Source organism: Carassius carassius, chromosome 43 (assembly GCF_963082965.1).
Source record: "Carassius carassius chromosome 43, fCarCar2.1, whole genome shotgun sequence".
Lineage (NCBI taxonomy): Eukaryota > Metazoa > Chordata > Actinopteri > Cypriniformes > Cyprinidae > Carassius > Carassius carassius.
The window spans coordinates 8,701,889-8,720,912 of NC_081797.1; the positions used below are offsets into that span (position 1 = coordinate 8,701,889).

Genomic DNA, 19,024 nt, shown 5'->3' on the forward strand with positions numbered 1-19,024 from the left:
TACAAGTATAATAGGCTAATATTTAGAAGCAGAAGTTTTTATATTAGTATTGACATGCGGAGTAAGACGGGGCGATATCGGTGGTGATATATATGTACTGTAGACTATGATGAAGGGTGACTTAAAAGACATTTAGTGGCTGCTGAAATTTGCACAGGTGGTTACTAAGAGGTTTATTGCAGCTCCATATTTTATGACACTAAACCATACAAATTTACAGCTAGGGAGAAGATAAAGAGAGGTGGAGTGTTCAGAGAGCTCTGCATCATATCACATGATCAAATAATGCACAAAAGGAACAACAAAATATAAAATAATACCTATAATTATTATTATTATTTTATGTATTTATTTATTGCATATGGCTGAAAATACTATTCTAATTATTTCTGCAATATAATTCAACAATACTTTTAATTTTAAAGACTGCATATGCAGATCTACCCAAATTTTGTTTGATTATTTGAAACTTGCTTCTGGTTTTTGTGAGACCTGCTTCGTCTTGCAGAGCTGGTAAGGCCTCTCTTGAGGTTTTCACGAGACAACTGACAGTTGAACAAGGCAAAAAAGCTGTGGCTGTCAAAATGTGCCTGCAAATGTATGCCAGCACAGATGTGTTGTGTGAGTTTGTGATGGTGTTATTTTAGATAATGAACTGAGTTTTTAGTCTTACTAACACTGTTTCGTACAAAGTCCTTGCTTCTCATCACTGGAGGATGCTAAGAAATTGATTCATGAATATAAGAGAGTCTACCTTACATATTATTTTAGTTCATTTAACATAGGATTGATTTTAAGGTTTTTCTGGTTTTTAAAGTACTAAATCCACTAATAATAATGCATTTTTGACTCTCCTTCCAAATGTGACCTGAATCATTGTTTGTTTGCACCATACCAATACTATACCATACCTTACCAGACACCAGTTTCATTAAACATTTTTAAAAAGTACCTGAAAATCTTTATTTATATATATATATATATATATATATATATATATATATATATATATATATATATATATATATATATATATATATATATATATATATATATATATATATATATATATATATATATATATGCTACTGTATTCTTTATTATATATCTATTTTATTTTATCTGACATTTATCTTATCTTATTTTATTTATTTAATTATTTACAAAGTATCACATCTGGTGAACCTGCTTTTTAAAAAGCCCCCCCCCCCCAAAATAAAAATATAAAATAAAATATATAAATAAATAAATAAACAAATAAATAAATATCCTTTAATAACTGTCACCCCGTCCTGTATACGGGACGCCTACATTTACCTCACTATATTACAATGAAATCTAATCTAATCTTGATAAACTATATATCGTTGGAAAGGTCTAAGACTCCAAATATATATTTTACCAATGTTTTTTGTTAAAAATTATGTAGGAAAAGTAATAGATTAATTTATGACGAGAAGGCACCCTCAAAAAAATCTACATTATAACAGGAGTTTTGATCTTTGTTTAAAAAAAAAAAGACTTCTTCATTGCCTTTTTCTCTATCACATTTTAGAAATCATCAGAAATTATTTATGAACTGAAAACTTAAAATCTCAAAATTCATCCTTTAAAACCCATTTTAAAATCAGACATTGCATTACCAAATGGTACATCAATATCATGTTACCAAATGTTTTCATTCATGAATTATAAAAATGTAAGTTTGTAACGTGCACTATAAAGTCTATGTTCAAAACTGTGAGTGACAGTTGAGGGGTTAAATATGATTTTTTTTTTAAAGCTTCTGGCGATCTTTTCGTTTCTGAATAATATTGGCCTGCTTTATGCCACTGTATTCCATTTTTGTTTTCTTTTTTCAAATATCTAAAAGAAAAGTTTTTTATCAGTCGATTCATTAATTAACTATTATTATTGTTGTTGTTTTGATGCATACCTTGACTCTAGGGGTCTAACAACTAAAAATCAAGTCAGGAATCTTGGAGTGATTCTGGAGACAGACCTTAGTTTCATTAGTCATGCCTAAAGCAGTAACTAAACCAGCATACTATCATCTAAAAAACATTGCAATAATTAGATGTTTCTAGCCAAGACTTGGAGAAACTTGCCTTTATCACCAGCAGGGTGGACTATTGTAATGGGCTCCTCACCGGCCTTCCCAAAAAGACCATTAGACAGCTGCAGCTCATTCAGAACGCTGCTGCCAGGATTCTGACTAGATCCAGAAAATCTGAGCATATCACACCAGTCCTCAGGTCCTTACACTGGCTTCCAGTTATATTTAGGATTGATTTTAAAGTACTTTTACTTGTTTATAAATCATTCAGTGGCCTAGGACCTAAATACATTGCAGATATGCTCACTGAATATAAACCTAACAGACCACTCAGATCATTAGGATCGAGTCAGTTAGAAATACCAAGGGTTCACACAAAACAAGGGAATCTGCTTTTAGTTATTATGCCACCCGCAGCTGAAATCAGCTTCCAGAAGAGATCAGATGTGCTAAAACATTAGTCACATTTAAATCCAGACTCAAAACTCACCTCTTTAGCTGTGCATTTATTGAATAAGAAATGATGCTATGTCCAAACTGATTGCACTGTATTATATATAAAATGTTCTGTTTCTAACTGTTTTAAATTCATCTTAAATAAATATCATTTTAAAAATTCCTTGTTTTAATTGTTGTGATTTTTTAATGATTATTTTACTTCCTTTTATGCAAAGCACTTTGAATTACCATTTTGTATGAAATGTGCTATATAAATAAACTTGCCCTGCCTTGATCATTATTATTAATAATATTGTTTGCTGTTTTCGTTCCTTTTTTAAGTTTTCATACTTTGACATATGAAGCACTTAGAATTTTTTTTAAAGATGCTACCATAGATAAATTTACCTGTGCCCCAATGATGAATGCCATTCTTTCATTAAACTTGACCATAATATTCATATTTTAATCAAATTCCCCTTAATTCAAATATCCATCAGCTAAACACTAATAAACACACGTAACCCATGATCCATTGTCATGGTATAGCAGCGTCATTGTCAGTAAAACATGAGCTGCTTTAATTAATGTTTGTTAGTGACACAAAGCTTCTCTCCCATGAGCACGTCGACCAATTCATAGCATGCGATCTTCTTAGAATGCTCCTTTGTTCCCTCCTACTAGACTCTGAATTTACTCACCAGAGACAAAAGGTAGCATGATAATTAACTGCATGTCACTGCTGTCGAGGCCCTGAAACGCGAGACACCCTCTGCCCATTGTTGTGTCCAGTTTAAAGCAGCGGCGGAGTGACATCACTTAGTGATGTCAGGTTCAGATGGTGGAACTGGACCGCCGGGTGCCCTGTGATTGGTCACATCATGTGGCACCTTGGAGGACAACAGGTATAAGAGATTAATGCTCGGTCAAGGGGGACAAAATTGTACGCATAATTCTGCAGCATCCCTGGGACGCCCTGAACTGAGTTGGTTAACATGGCAACAGTCGTACCGGTGAGTACTTGAATAAGAGTGCTTTTTAATTTTTATAGTAGATGTTTTGATGATTATTTACTTTTAACAACTGAAGATGACTTTCGCAAATGGTTGGAGATCAATGACAGATGGTCCAAACAGAAGAAACATCATCTTGTACTGCACACCTGAAATTATTTTGGTGATAACTGGGAGACAGATTTTAATTTTAAATGCATTTTTGTCATTTTTCATGAAGAGGCTGAGAGTTTAAAAATTGATCACTATTGAAAACAATAGTGTCTCTGGTGGTGATACTGGTGAAATAAAAGACATGCCTTGGATCAGTTAACATGATGAATCTTATTCTCAGCTCAGTTAGTTTGAGCTTTCTTTGTTCTAGACTGGGTCATGTTCTGTCAGCGATATTGGTATGGATGTATCATGTCTATGCTCTGAGCCGATCAGGTGTCGAGTAAAAGAATCTTAAAGCTTGTTGTATAGAGTTTGTGTGTGTGTGTTTGTGAAGGATTTGGTTTCTTAGGATGTAGTTAATTAATCGTGTTCTTGGTTTGAAACCAGTAGCTTGGTGAAAGATTTGTTATCAACTGGTTAATTTATATAAAATATATCCAGATCTTGATTTCAAGGAAAACTATTCTTCTTGTTTTTCTTTCAGTGTGCGTCCTGCTATGGCAGCAGCAGTGTTCAGCTCTTTGGGAGGGGTCCTGGTGGCGATTACATGTCCCTTTTCAGTTACAGAGGGCCCAGAGGGGCCCCTCGCCCACGTCTGGACTGCCACGCTCCAAAGATGACACTGCGTCAGATTTGTCGCATGTTGCGTATTATGCGCCAGCTGCGCAATAAAGAAGCAGCAGCTGCAGCCGCCAGGTGAGGCTTACATTCCCAAACACTCATAATAAAAGGCATTGTTCACCAAAAAAATATATAAATTCTATTTTCATCTTCTTGTAGTTCTTCCTGTACTTCTGTGAAAGACAGAAAAAAGTAAATGGTGACTATGGCTAATCAAGATTCATTTTCATTGTACTCACAAAAAGCCAACATTCTTGCTAAATATTATTAAATATAAATGTGAATAAATATAACTATAAATATATTTAGACATTTTTTGCATGAAAGAAAATTACAGATTAAAGATATTATATATGTAGTATAAAATTATATATTTTATTTTATTTGAATGATTCTTTGAATATTTTTTTTTTGTTCAAAACACTGATTCATTCAATAACAAAACATCTAAATGGAGCCCCACAATGTGCACAATTTACTAATTTGTTCCCCATGGTTTACTAAATCATGCAAACAATTTACTGATTTATTATTAACAACCATAATTTGTCAGTTACTTTGTCTATTTTTGATTGGCCAGTAAAATTGTTCCAAACAAACCTGCTGCAGTTAATTGTAAACATTAATTTCATCAGTGCAAACTCTTCATTGTTCTAGAGCAAAACTACTGTTAATTGAGTGATTCAGTGACTTGCTTTTAAAGACTTGTTTCGCTTCTGAATGAATCAGTGTTAAGGAGAAACTAATCGTTTGAGTGAACGATACAATGACTCATTAGTAAACATGATTTCGAATGAAAAAAAAAATATTTTTTTCAAACACTCAAAAACACTTGCTGGCGTAACCTGCAGACTGACAGTTTGTAAGCAATGTACACAACCAGAGGAGAAATTAAAATAATGAAAAGTCCCACTGCTGTTTGTACTCACCAGGAAATGAATCAGCTGATTATGTTTTTTTTTACCTTCTGTGTTTCTGATTTTACAGAAAACAAGCCTCTCCTCCCAGTTCACCTATGATCAAATCGGATAAGCGTTGCTTACCAGCCTGCTTTCGGCGCAGACGTAGTAACAACATAAAAAGAGTGAGTTAAGCATCCAGCATCTCCAAAACCTCCCCTAACCACTTCAGCGCTGTGGGAGTTTACAAACTGGGCAATGGAGCCAGACCTTATTCTACACAGAAGACGTAAAGTGAGGGACCAAGACATTGTTCTAAAAATCTCGTTGGATTCTTTTGTCGGGAGGATTAAACATGCAACAAATCTGGTTTTAATTGGAAAGAAGCAGCTCTTTAGATGCCCTGAGTTCTGGAACTTCACACAGGAGTTTTTTTTTTTTTTACATGATTCTTTTTTTCTTGGACGTTTGGACTTGAATTGTGAAATCTATGAAATTCCAGTTATGGTCAAACAGTTTTATGTGCTTCTGTCTGTAATTAAACCAGTGGAAAGTCCTCATTAGGTGGGAAATACGACGCAGCTATTTGTTTGTTTATTTATTCATCTGTTTGTTTGTTTCTGTGTGCGATGGGGGGCCCAAGGTTCCCGCTCTCTTAAAGAAGTGTGATGGAAACCTAGCTACCGTTGTGCATTACCGTTTTGAAACTAAAACTGTGTGACAACATTGTGAATTTACTGATTTCCTGTTTATATGCATTTGAATAACCTTTCAATAATAAAAAACCTGTGAGTTCAAAATTTGAGTGGAGTACACATGATTCAGCACAAATAATCATTAACTCTTTAAGCTTTAGATACTTTCACAAGTTTATCTACATACTTAGAAGTTTCTAGCTTAAAATTTATTTTTAAATGTTTTATGTTTTTACGTCACGTGCATAGCATGACTGACTGTAAGACAAACAAAACATAGCTGAACAAAGGGAAAATCCCTGAACTGAAGTTTTCAAAAATCTAAAAGTGTTATATTTGCAATGTATTACCTCTTTTTGGAGAATGTTTAAATCTTGACCGCTTAAAAGTAATTATTTAACTGCTAAGAATTGTTCCGATAAGAGAAATGAAGAAATATTTAAAATTGAGACAAGAAAAAACAAACAACAAAAAAGTTTCTTATATTTTCTTATAACTAACTAATAGCAAAAAGTCCAAGCTGCTTTTTTCCATACATTGAAAGTGAATGGTGGCCGCAGTGGTTAGAGAAAACAACTTGAATTTCAGCCTGTTGACCACACAGAGCTATCATATAGCTTTAGACGACTTGTAATATAGTGCTTGAGCCACATGAACCACTATTATGAAGAATCTATGGTACTTCAAAAGCTTGAAATCCCTTGGTCACCATCCACTTTCATTATACAGTATAAAAAAGAAAGTCGAATGAAGATTCTTCAAAACAATTCCTGTTTTATTCCACAGAAGAAATAAGTATTCTGGGTTTAGAATGACATGAAAAAAAGAGAATAAATAATGTCAGAAATGTTATTTTTGGGTGAACTGTTCCTTTAAGTGGGTAAGCTCACCTCATGGTTTTGCTGCTCATGGCTTTCCACTGACAAAGGGCAGGTGGGTTTGTCATCATCACCGCTGACCGGACATCACAGATCGTGGTACAACCAAGCAGTGCTGAAAATTTCATGGCGAAGATGTTTTCTGAACATGAGAGTCAGGTTGTAGGACAGGAAGTAAGGGATCAGGTGAAGTTTATCCTGCATTCACGCTCTGTCTCACCCTTACATTAGCTGTTGGCCAGTAGTCTGAGGCAAATGAACTGATGCTATGAATAAACACAGCTTAAAAACAGAAAGCAAATTCAATATGACAAACATGAAAATGTTAATGGAACAGAAGTTTCAGTCAAAAACAGTCTGTGGTTCACGAGTTACTGTCATTACTGGTAGTTACAACCTACAGTTTGCTAGCTAGCTATGCTTCGCGTAAGTGCATATTATAAGTTATACTTTTACATTGTAGCGAATTGGTGTATAATTTGTATCAGTTCATACAATTTCAAATTATCTTTTCTTATTTTAGGGAGACTAATTGCTTTTCTAATGCTAGTTGTGCTAACATTCTGTTTTCTCAAAAGCATGTCTGTCTGCTATTATGACTTCAGTGATTTCAGATTTCCCTGCTTCAAAAAACAAGCTGTGGTGTGTTGCATGACTTGCATGTTGGTTAGATAATGTCTTACTGTCTAAGCAGATGGTACCTAGCCAGAATAAGCTTTCAAGGAAACCACAAAACATGTCAATAATCACAAGTCATGAGACTAATGATAGACCAGTCAACAAAATTCCAGAAAACAATATTTTTAATGCAATTGTCAGCCTGACTTTAATATTTAATAGTGCAGCTATACTAGGACAGAGGTTTGGTGATGAATCATCAGTCAGATGATTGCGTTTCTCAATCATTCTGGGTAATCAATCCTTCTGTTTGCTCAAGCAAGATATACTATCAGTGAGTCATCTTGTAAGAATGTTGTCAGCGTACTAAAAGTATGTTAGGACAGCTTCTGTCAGAAAATGTTTCTGGCATTTTTCAGTTCTTTCCAATTCCATCCTCACACCACAATGAAATAGGAATCTCCTCCATGTTGGTTGGCACCAACAGTCCCTTATTTTCTCAAAATGGCATGCCATCAAACAGTATTATATGTCATGCCATTCCAAACCTGTATGATTGTCTTTCTTTTTTGTGGAACACAAAAGATATTTTGCAAATGTTTTTGCACCTCATTGACTTTCATTGTGTGTACCTCACAAGTTATTATTTTGTGTTTGCAGAAGAATAGACATACAGGTCCACAACAACAAGAGGGTGAATAAATTATCAGAAATGCAATTTTGACCTCCTTTGTGTCTCTCAGAGACAAATTGTTGAATAAAGTCGTTATTTTTTACTGTTTTGACTGAACACCCAAAAAATTCTATCATTTATTACTCACCCTCATGTCATTCCAAATCCTTAAGACCTTTGTTGATCTTCAGAACACAAATGAAGAGGTTTAGTTAATATGACATCAGTGGTTCATAAAATTGTAGTTGAACCACTGATTTCCAGTGGACTATTGTAACAATGCCCTTACTGGCTTCCTGGGTCTTGAACATAGTAGTTATGTTGCGGTCTGTGAAGGGTCAGAAAGCTCTCAGATTTCATATCTTCAAGAGATACTCCACCCCAAAATGAAAATGTAGTCATTAATCACTTACCCCCATGCCGTTCCAAATCCGTAAAAGTTACGTTCATCTTCGGAACACAATTTAATATATTTTGGATGAAAACCGGGAGGCTTGTGTCTGTCCCATAGACTGCCAAGTAAATTACACAGTCAAAGTCCAGAAAAGTATGAAAGACATCATCAGAATAGTCCATCTGCTATCAGTGGCTCAACTGTAATGTTATGAAGCGACGAGAATACTTTTTGTATGCGAAGAAAACAAAAATAATGACTTTATTCAACAATTATTCTCCTCTGTGTCTCTCTGCATCACCGTAGCGCCATTTTGCAGAACATAAATATCTTAAATTGTGTTCCGAAGACGAACAAAGCTTTTACAGGTTTAAGTTAGCCAAATAGACCCAGGGTTCCTTTCACCTCCATGCATGACCTATGGGTGCAGCAGAAGTAACATAAAGTCATTACTGAAGTCACTTCATTAAATGTTAAAACATATAGGTCATCATGTGACAGGTAATATCGCTAAACCTCATTTTCGTTTCACTTTGGTGAACCAAAATGCCAAGTATTCTGTCAAGAGCTCTTCAGGTTTTTGGTCTTGAAATATTCATGATTTCTATATAAAAGCATATGTATTTGAAGTCCTGTGAGGTTTGTGGTTGACATACATTCTTTCATGCCTCAATCTGATATGAGATTCACTCGGAAATATTCATGTTGGAGTCACGCGTGAGGAGCTGTTGGTCAAGGTCAGGGCCACTGAGGGCAGAAGTAACCACACAAGGCCTAGACATGAATAATGATGAGTCTCTCTGTTTAACACTGAAATTGAGAAGAGGGTTAAAAAAAGAACTAAACAAAGGTGAGCGGTGACCTGTGGAGGTAGGCCGGACTAATGTGGACTGCACAGATGAAGGAGGTCTTGGAGAAATCGTGTCATCCCGTGAGCCAGCAATGGACACTTGAACCCTTGGTGTCACAAAGGGCCGCTATTGAGACGCCTCCCAAAACACCATTGAGCCGCTGCATCACGTGGTGTTGAGTCGCTCACACCAAAGACTGCCATGTAAAACTTGTCTTGGTAAAAATGGAACAATCGTTTCTTTTGTGTTTTACAAAGGCAAAGTCTTTTGGGACTCGCTTTTGGGAGTTTTTAGTCTATAAAATTGTTGAATCCCTCTGAAGAATAAAAAACATATTATGAGGTAGCCCTTATTGTAAGGGCTACAACATCTCTTGAATACAAAAGAGCTGTTATGATGACGCAGAGAAGCATGAGAGCCAGAGCCAAATAATTAACCTGGCTGGCAAAAGGAAAGATATCGCATAGCCAAAATATTGCTTAGCATCAGAGATGCAGAGATCATATTGCACACAACATGAACCACAAACCTGGTCTCACACAACATGGTCAACAATGAACTGAAGAAAATTAGGATATTGTTCGACAACCTTAACAAACCCATGTTTTGCATCACATTTCTCTTTGCACCTGTAAATTCTGTATAATTAAAAAAAAAAATGTACTAGATGCCCAATTGATTATTAGTTGTTTTGACTCATATTTTTGTTGCACTATGAGGACTACAATGGTAATTTAGACAGATTTACTCTTGACTAAGATATTCCATTCAACAAAAAACAAGTTCAAAATTAAACCAAATATTTAAACATTATATAGATTAAGGACATTTAAGGCCAACATGTAATATCTTATAATACAGCTAATTATTACACCACTTCAATATAATGTTGTCAATTTTTTATGCATCATTTAACGTTGTTTTAGTACACTGAAAGAATGTATTCACAAAGTGGCTCATGCAGTCTGACTAGCACATCATTTCAAATTCATGCGTATGACGTTCGTGTCATTTTCATACGAATTTAAATGTTGTAATTTTATGTCCAAGTTATGTATATATCTGATTAATCTAATACAAGAACGTGTTTTTTGGTTTTGGGTCAACCGAAACAATATTCTTGCTAGATTTTGTCATTTCTTGTTGTTTTCGCCAACAGTATGTTTTAATTTTTAGCGTTTTTTAGCGTCACAATTTTCATTTTAGTGAAGACTATCTCTTTAAGTATGAAAAACAGCAATTGCAAACACCACAAATTGGCACACATTTCAAACTGCAAATTAATAGACAATAACAAGGCACATAAATCTAAATAAAAATCATTTATTTTCACTAATATAGTAATCAATCTACTTAGAGCAAAGAAATAAAGGTCCACCATGCCACTTTATTACTACAGTATGTAGAGGCTGCGCCAAGGTCTGAATACTGAACAGACGGACACACAGACCAGTAAGGAGAGAGGGGGCGGGGTTCATTCTGGTCTCATTCTCCATGCCTAGTTTATGGTGGTAGGGGCCAGTGTACTTGGGGGGTGGAGTTGAGGATATATTCCTTTCATCTAAAACTTGGGAGGGAAAGCTTTGAAATCTTCAAGCTATAGGAACAGACCTGTTATAGAAGGGCAGACCAACCTTGACAGACACAGGAAAGCTGAAATGTCTGTGTTGGTGTGAGTGTATGTGAGTGTGCATGTGTGTGTGTGTCTGAGAGACGAGGTGTAACAGGTGCTGCTTAGATCCAACTTTCACTGTACACTTGAAGAGGTTTCAGACACAAGGGATAAAAAATTGAGGTAACAAATGCCTTCCTTTTACCGGGTCCTGAAAAACAACAGCAAAAGAGAATTTTAGACAATATAATCTGAATTACAGACACCGTAAAATGCTACAGAAAAACAAAAAACAGAACTATGGATTCTGTATAATTCATAATTTTTATACATGCAAAGATAAAAAAAATAACAATAACTCTATGTGAAAAGTAATACACAAAATATTACAATGAATATTTGAAATGCTACAGCAGTGTTGTTAATGTTAAGCAACACTACTAAAAACCATTTTCGTGAAATAAAAATAAAGCTAAATCAAAATATTACAAATGAATAAAAATGAACGCAGCACATTATAAAATTAAACTAAAATGAAAACTGAAAATATAAAAATAAAAGGCAATTTAAAATATAATAGTATATAAACAATAATCCAAATAACACATGCGTACAGTATGGAAATAGATATTTGAGTTTCTAAAAGATTTTCTGACATTTGTCAGCTTTATTAAATTGTTAATGTTTTTAGAAAATAAACTTAGTTCATCCAAACTCAAAAAATAAGCATGTAACATTAAATATTGACTGAACCAATAAATTAACATAAAAAACCCTAATGAAATCTTGATACCAGCTCTCATCGGGGTGTGTTGGTTCCACTTGACACTATGGTGCCGTCTGTATTAGTGTGAGACTGCTCCTTCACCACTGGATCTAAAGACACAAACCATGTATGTTTCAGGATTTTCCCACTGCTCGTTTTGTCTATGTACATTGTCAACAGTGAGGTAAGCTAACTCACAGAAATAAGGGTGCTCCATGGCCTCGGTGGCGGTCAGTCTCTGCTGATGGTCGTAGCGTAGCAGCTTGTCCAGAAGGTCCAGAGCCTCTGGACTCACCAAATGCTGGTTCTCCGTCTGCACAAACTGTTCCCAGCGCTTCCGTGTCTGTCTGTGGGATACAGCAGGAGAGTTTTAATAACTGGACAAACTTGTATAGTAGTAGATTGTTGTCAGTATTAGTATTAAATCAGTTGGTACTTGGTACTTTGTATGAGTGTCATTTTAGTATCATTCATATACTATTACGGTAAATTGTTTTTATAAATAATTCGATTTCTTTTTTTACAATGTCTATAAAGTTTTTTTTTAATTATTATTTCAGTTTTATTATATTTTAGTTATTTAGAAACATCAAGTGATAAATCACGTAATTAAATGAAAATGAGAAAGGTTGCCTCGGCAGCTATCTGAAAAATATTAATTGATGTTTTATTTCAAGTAAATAATTTTTTTTTAATAGTTTTAGTTTAGTTATCTATAACAACGTTGCTTCGCATTTCAATATCCATGTACTGACCACAAGTTCGGCCAGATATCATTAATGATACAGGTTACTGAACTCAGTGGAAATCCTTGGAATTACCTAAAACAATAAATAAATATTCATTTTTGAATACATAATTGGTATTTTATTTACAAATAATAATTATAATATATAACAAATTATATAAATGTGCTTTCTATGCTTGTCTTGTTGTTATTACTGTGTATTAAAAATAGTTTCAAAATCCATGTAAATGCCTCTATGACATCCTCTGCTGGTACTCACTGGCCAAGCAGGTCTTTGAATCGTGGATCCAGTTCAATGTGGTATTTGCGAAGGTAGCCAAATAACTCATCCGTCCCGAGAACTTTTGCGATCCGCACCAACTGGGAAGCAAATGAGATCATGGTCACATGCTTAAGACGGTAAAAAAAAAAAAAAGCGGTAAAAGCATAATTACATTCCTAAAACTGCATTATCTATTCCTGATGCAAAAGATATTAATATTACTCACCTGATCATAGTTGTCTTGGCCATGAAAGAAAGGCTCTTTTTGAAAGATCATACTGGCCAGCATGCAGCCCAGACTCCACATGTCCAGACTGTAATCATACATCTGTACACACAACACAACACACATTTAACCCCATAACCATAGACAACCTAATAGGAAAACAGCAATATGTGACATGCCAAAACTTTTATTGAATATTATTTAAATTCTTAAAATGACAAACAACATGCAATGATTAAGCGTCAGTCTAACTAACATCAAACGTGCTACGTTTAAGGACATGTGCGAGAGTGATGCTCTAAATACCATTATTGTTGTTTATTTCATGCTAATCTGACTGTTACTGACAGCTTTTTATTGTTGTCTTTCATGATCTGAAAGATTTCTTATCTGGGGGGTATTCCAGAAAGCAGGTTATGTGACATACCCGGGTATGTTTAAGAAATAGCACACAACATTATATATTACAATATGTAAAACAGCCTATTATATATATATATATATATATATATATATATATATATATATATATATATATATTTGATATGTTAATGAGGGAGCGCTAATATAAGTAATAAATAAGGTAATATATTCTAATATGATTATTTATTTTATTGGCATTTATAAGAGCTATCTGTATAAATGATAAAACACTATGACAAGGTAATGTTTAACTTAAAATATATTTATTTAATTTAACTTATTACATGTTATATGGAGCGGCATTTTCTATAATGTCTAAATTCTAAATCAAAATACATTTCTGATATGACTTAATATATAATTGGCATAAAACAAACAATATAAATCACATTCTCAAGGATTAAAGATTAAATGGAAAACAATTAAAATGATTGTACAGCCATCAGTTAGGTGGCGATATGCACTAAGCAGGTAAATAACTAATGAACAAAAGAAGAAGAAAGAAACAGCTTGGCGCGCTTTTTCTAAGCGTCCGTTTCTATAGTGACTCGTCGATTCGTCGCTCTGTTGAGAATGTCTTGAGTCTTTACCAGGAACATACTCTGAGTTGAATGAACTTACTCCCAGACGCGTTTTTGGAACCACATACCTCGAGTAAGCAAGGTTTGGGGTTAATCAACCGAGAGTTCAGGTTTTAGTTCAAGGTAAGTTAACCCTGCTTTCTGGAATACACCCCTGAAGATGAGACAATAAGGTCAAAGATTTTCAATATAAACAATGATGCTGAGCAACTCCTCAATATAGTGATGAAGATACAGATTTTTTGGGTACTTATACTGATCTGTAACTGGATGAACAAGTTCCCAACAAAAATCGGAGGAATGCTAAATTACATAAGAGAAAGTGTTTGTGTTGTCATAAAATCAAGGAATTTGAAATGATCCTGTGTGATTCGTAATTTCGTGATTCGGATTTTACCTGGTAGTCCACCAACAATTCTGGACCCTTGAAATAGCGTGAAGCCACTCTGACGTTGTACTCTTGTGCGGGGTGATAGAACTCAGCGAGACCCCAGTCTATCAATCTCAGCTGCATCAGACACACACAAATCAACATCTGAAAACCACCTTGTTTGCCAAAAGAAAATGGCACCCTGATGCCCCCTGCTGGTGTATAAAGCCAGTAACTACACCAAAAAGGGAACATTTGCATTCTGAATGTCTTGAAAACAGTACAAGATTAAAAAAAAACATCATTGCCTTTCTTAACTGGTGGTCGATCATAACATTGTGGGGTTTGACATCACGGTGCATGATCCCCATACTGTGGCAGTAGTCCAGAGCCTGCCAGTGTTGGAAAAAAAAAAACCTTAGCAATGCATAACAAAACTCCAAACAAAGCCAGTGAAGCACACACTTGTGAGTTTACCTTTAGTAGTTCATACATATAAAAACGTATATCGTAATCTTTTAGCTTTTGATACAGCTCCTAAACGGGAAGAAAACAAAAGATATGAAGAATAACTTAGTCATTTCGGATCATCTTTATTACTACACCATTGCATAGATTCTGATTAGCCAAGGGACAGCAAAATAACTGATCACTATAAACAGTCTTCTATTAAATATTGAAATTACCATCAGTTAATTATTCATTACCTTAGACAGACTGGTAGATAGATAGATAGATAGATAGATAGATAGATAGATAGAAAGATAGATAGATAGATAGATAGATAGATAGATAGATAGATAGATAACCTTTATTATAAAATACCTTAAAGTCTGTGTTATTGATGCATTCAAAGACAAGCGCAGGTGTTCGAGACTGCAGAATGATTTGGGAGAAACCGCAAAACAGACAGAAAACGAGATGAACAATCAGAAAAAAGGAAGTCCTTTAATCAACTATGGTAAGCATTAACAGACACCATCAAGCTCAATCAGGAATAAAACAGGAGCACGTGGACTATGAAAGCCTCACGACTGGCTGCAACTCATTATTCAGATGTACAATCTAATTTACTGTTCAAATAATCATCACTTTCTTTATTTGATCTCATTTGTGTCCAGATAATCCATTGGAATCACTCAAATACCGGTTGCTTATGCTAGCACGGTAAATCTGTGACATTTGCAAGCTGATATTTCTCAGTGTAATTTTAATAACAAATCTGAGACATAAGAACTTCTTACAGATAATTCCAGCCTAAAACCAAATTTGCACCTGCAAGCTAGAAAAAGCAGTTTGTCTCAAATGCTGTCCACCCACAAACTTCAGAGACAGAAAATCAAAGGGACAAACTATGCAGCCTGATTAGACAAGTATCACCAAAGGAGGAGGGGAGATGGAACGTACCACAGGGTCCTTTACTGTGTCCATTAGCTGAATGATGTTGGTTCCTCCTCGCAGGTTCTCCAGGATCTTGATCTCTCTCTTGATCTTCTTTTTCTTGACAGGCTATTTTAGAAATCAATGATGTAACAATATCAAAACCTAGTCACCATTAAAGGAGTAGTTTACCCAAAAATGAAATTTTGTCATAACTTTTGTGTTCAAAAGAAGAGATTCTGAAGAATTTTGAAGAACCGAACAATTGCTGGTCCCCATTGACTTCCATAGTAGGGAAATAAATCCTATGAAAGTGAATGGGAACCATCAACTGTTTGATTACCAGCATTCTTCAAAATATCTTCTATGTTCAACATAAGACAGAAACTCAACGGCATGAGGGTGGAGCAACTGATGACAAATTTTTCGGTAGCACAGTCCTGTTCCTCATATACATACTATGTACTTATTAGAATAATTACAATAACTATGTAATAACTAGGTACTAACCCTGAACCTATCCCTACCCCATGTAGTTACCTTGTATTACCAGAACTTTCTTAGATAAATACACTGTAAGTACACTATAAGTACATGTACGTACACATACTGTAAAATAAATTGCAACCAATTTTTCTTTTTTGGGCGAACTATCCCTTTAAACAAAAGTAAAAACCTCATGAAATGGCTTAATAAACACTGAGGTAAGTTGAAGTAGGCATTTAAAAAGGCTAGTCTGTTTAAAAACAATCTGCTATTGCTATTGAGAATATTAAGACGAGGGACATCTACGTTATATTTATTTTTATGAGAAACCACACTATTTCAGCCCTGTAGCCCTACATAGGCAGATGGCACGGTCATTTGATTACACACTGAATACAATCTCTCACCTTGAGGATTTTGACCACCACCTTCTCATTGTTGTTGACGCTGATGGCCTCGAAGACCTCACTGTATTTGCCCCTCCCGAGCTTCCGTACCAGCTGGTAATCCTCCTGGTTACTGCAGGTGGCACACAGATTCACATGCCAGTCAGAAAGAGCATCTACACCAGAAACATCTCCAGCCCAGCACGCAAACACATGGCTGAAACACATTTAACCATCTGTGAAAATGACCAAGCCCACAATTTTTCCCTCTCAGCTGACGTCTCTAGCAAGGGAAGGGACCGAGCCAAAGACGACATTTTAAGCACTGGTCTGCTGTCTGAAACACTTTTAACTATAGTAATGAACAGTATACAATATACAATGTACAATCTATGTTTTTTTAAGAAAAAAAGATCTTCAGTTGCTTTCAACTGTGTTATTTTAGTATTCTTTATATACTGTATAATTATAATGCCTAGTAATAATTATACATTAGCAGTTTAAAATTTTTAGTTTGACATTATATAATTTATATATTTCCGTTTAGCCTTGATTTATTTTATTTCAGTTTTAGTTATTTTAGTACTTCAGATTATTTTTGTTATTTGCCATGGTACCATTTATAGTTTTCAATATCGTTTCATTTCTTAATCTTATTTTCAGCTTTATTTCAATGAACAAAAACTATTTTAATAGTTTGGGTTATCAATAACATAATTGGCATCCAAATGACCCACAAATGCAAGTACTACTCTACAAAATAAACAATTAGCCATATTAACTTACAAGTTTGCATAGTTCATTCAAAAACTGAAATACCATAATTTAAAGTAGGGCTATGGTTATTTTTTCCCCATGGGATTCAAGTGGACGATTTTTGATACATTTTTTATGCATTTTTTTTTTTTCCATAAATCAATTTACAGCATGCTTTCATGGTGTTTTCTGGAGGTTGACAGTCACTATGATCAGTTTCACTGCATAGAAAAGAGCTGTGTGAAAACGAATTCCAAATGAATTCATCTTTTGTGTTCTACAAAAAAAATCATAATAAAAAAAATGATAGCATATTTACCATCACTTATATATGTGTGCACTGTGCAAAAGAGGAGCACATTAACTGATCCTCGGGAATCTAACCATTAAAACTACTAAATGCTGTATAAGTGCACTGGTTTAGAAAGGTAATTACTAGATGTGCACAGCACACTTGAGGGAATCGGTGCATTTGCATAAAATCTGTGGATGCTGTGGACAGTCACACACTCCTCTCTCTAACGCTGCATCTGTGAATCCCTTCATGTCATCCTCTCGTCATCAGCTCTCACACAGGGGCTGCTCGATCACGCAGATTGATGACTTTCCCATGACGATCGATGGCGAGCCTACAAATGTAAACCACTGCGCAAAGAAAACCAGCAGACACATGCACAAAATTATACAAGAAACGCGCGTAGGTAGGCAGCTCGCTGGGTTTTGAGACACAGCATTAGGTGATGATGCACTTGGGCTTTTTATAGCTTTAAATCTCTCACCTCCAGGTGGGCACATGGGCCTCGTAGTCCCAATATTCCCTGCTCTTCAAAGTGTTGACATCGGCATACACCCGAGATTTACTACCGGCCACCGGGCCGGGCATGGCGCGCGACGGGGCTCAGGGTGTAGGAGAAATCCGATCGCCAAATTCAATCCAAAACACACGGAGGACCACCGATCAGAGGCAGACCACCCCGGGGGAGGTCTGATAGTATCCGGTCCGGGGGCGAGATATCTGATATCAGCGGCGTGAACGATGGAGTGCTTTGTCCGCTGAGCAGCGCTCGTTCCCGGCCTTGTCAGAGGTGTTTATACCGCCTGGAGATCCGAGGGTGAAGATGAATGCTGGATAGTCTGTGAAATGCCCTGGCAAGGCTAATATCCCACGAAAAGCTGCGAATATGAAGTCTAGATAGTCTATTTTGGATTTGTATGGGAGAAGGTATGTGAAAAGTTATTTGGTTTAAAAATAGACTTTGAGTCTTAGGCGGGGGGGTTTGTTTAAATCTAATTATTGTGGGTTAAACCCCCCCACCACCCCAAAGGGGGCCTCAAATCCCTTCGATCCAAAGCATAGAGATTCGAGAAGAAAATCCAGGATGCGTTTCCTCTCGATCTTCAGTCTGTATCAGTGGATGCTGGAGAATACAGACCACCGAAACTGAGTAGAATATAACTGACCACCCTCTAAGCTTGGGATATTGACTCGTGAGAGAGAGAGAGAGAGAGAGAGAGAGAGTCGCTGTTCTGCTCGACCCCCGTAAAAAAACCGTCTCCCCGTGACGTCGCTCGCGTGAGATCGATATGCAGTACTCGCGAAACCCGCTTTTAATCCAGTGCAACGTTCTGCTTGTGATCGGGGTTCGGGTTTTCAGGACCAATCCCCCCGTGCTGCTGCAAGAAAAACGGACTGCAACGGTTTGACCCGGAAGCGCAAGATAGCTTTATCAATTAGC

At 35.8% G+C, this 19,024-nt stretch overlaps 1 protein-coding gene across 1 annotated transcript; it reads right to left on the reverse strand.

The window, feature by feature from the left end:
• Positions 1 to 10,595: 10,595 nt before the first annotated feature.
• Positions 10,596 to 18,999, reverse strand: LOC132124695 (casein kinase II subunit alpha'-like). Its single transcript, XM_059535827.1, has 12 exons — positions 18,068 to 18,999; positions 16,554 to 16,665; positions 15,688 to 15,789; positions 15,106 to 15,156; positions 14,758 to 14,817; positions 14,589 to 14,672; positions 14,308 to 14,418; positions 12,907 to 13,008; positions 12,678 to 12,778; positions 11,869 to 12,017; positions 11,698 to 11,780; positions 10,596 to 11,115 (listed from the first exon to the last, which is right to left on the reverse strand). Exons 1-11 carry the CDS (start codon positions 18,169 to 18,171, stop codon positions 11,704 to 11,706), a joined length of 1,053 nt encoding a protein of 350 aa, XP_059391810.1. The 5' UTR covers positions 18,172 to 18,999; the 3' UTR covers positions 10,596 to 11,115; positions 11,698 to 11,703.
• Between the last annotated feature and the right edge of the window lie 25 nt (positions 19,000 to 19,024).

Coding starts and splice junctions, on each gene's coding strand:
- LOC132124695 (XM_059535827.1), bottom strand. CDS start 18,171: ATGCCCGGCCCGGTGGCCGGTAGTAAATCTCGGGTGTATGCCGATGTC. Junction 14,419..14,588: donor TCGACCACCAGTTAAGAAAG/GCAATGATGTTT, acceptor TGTCTGATGCAG/CTGAGATTGATAGACTGGGG. Junction 12,018..12,677: donor TTCAAAGACCTGCTTGGCCA/GTGAGTACCAGC, acceptor TGTATCCCACAG/ACAGACACGGAAGCGCTGGG.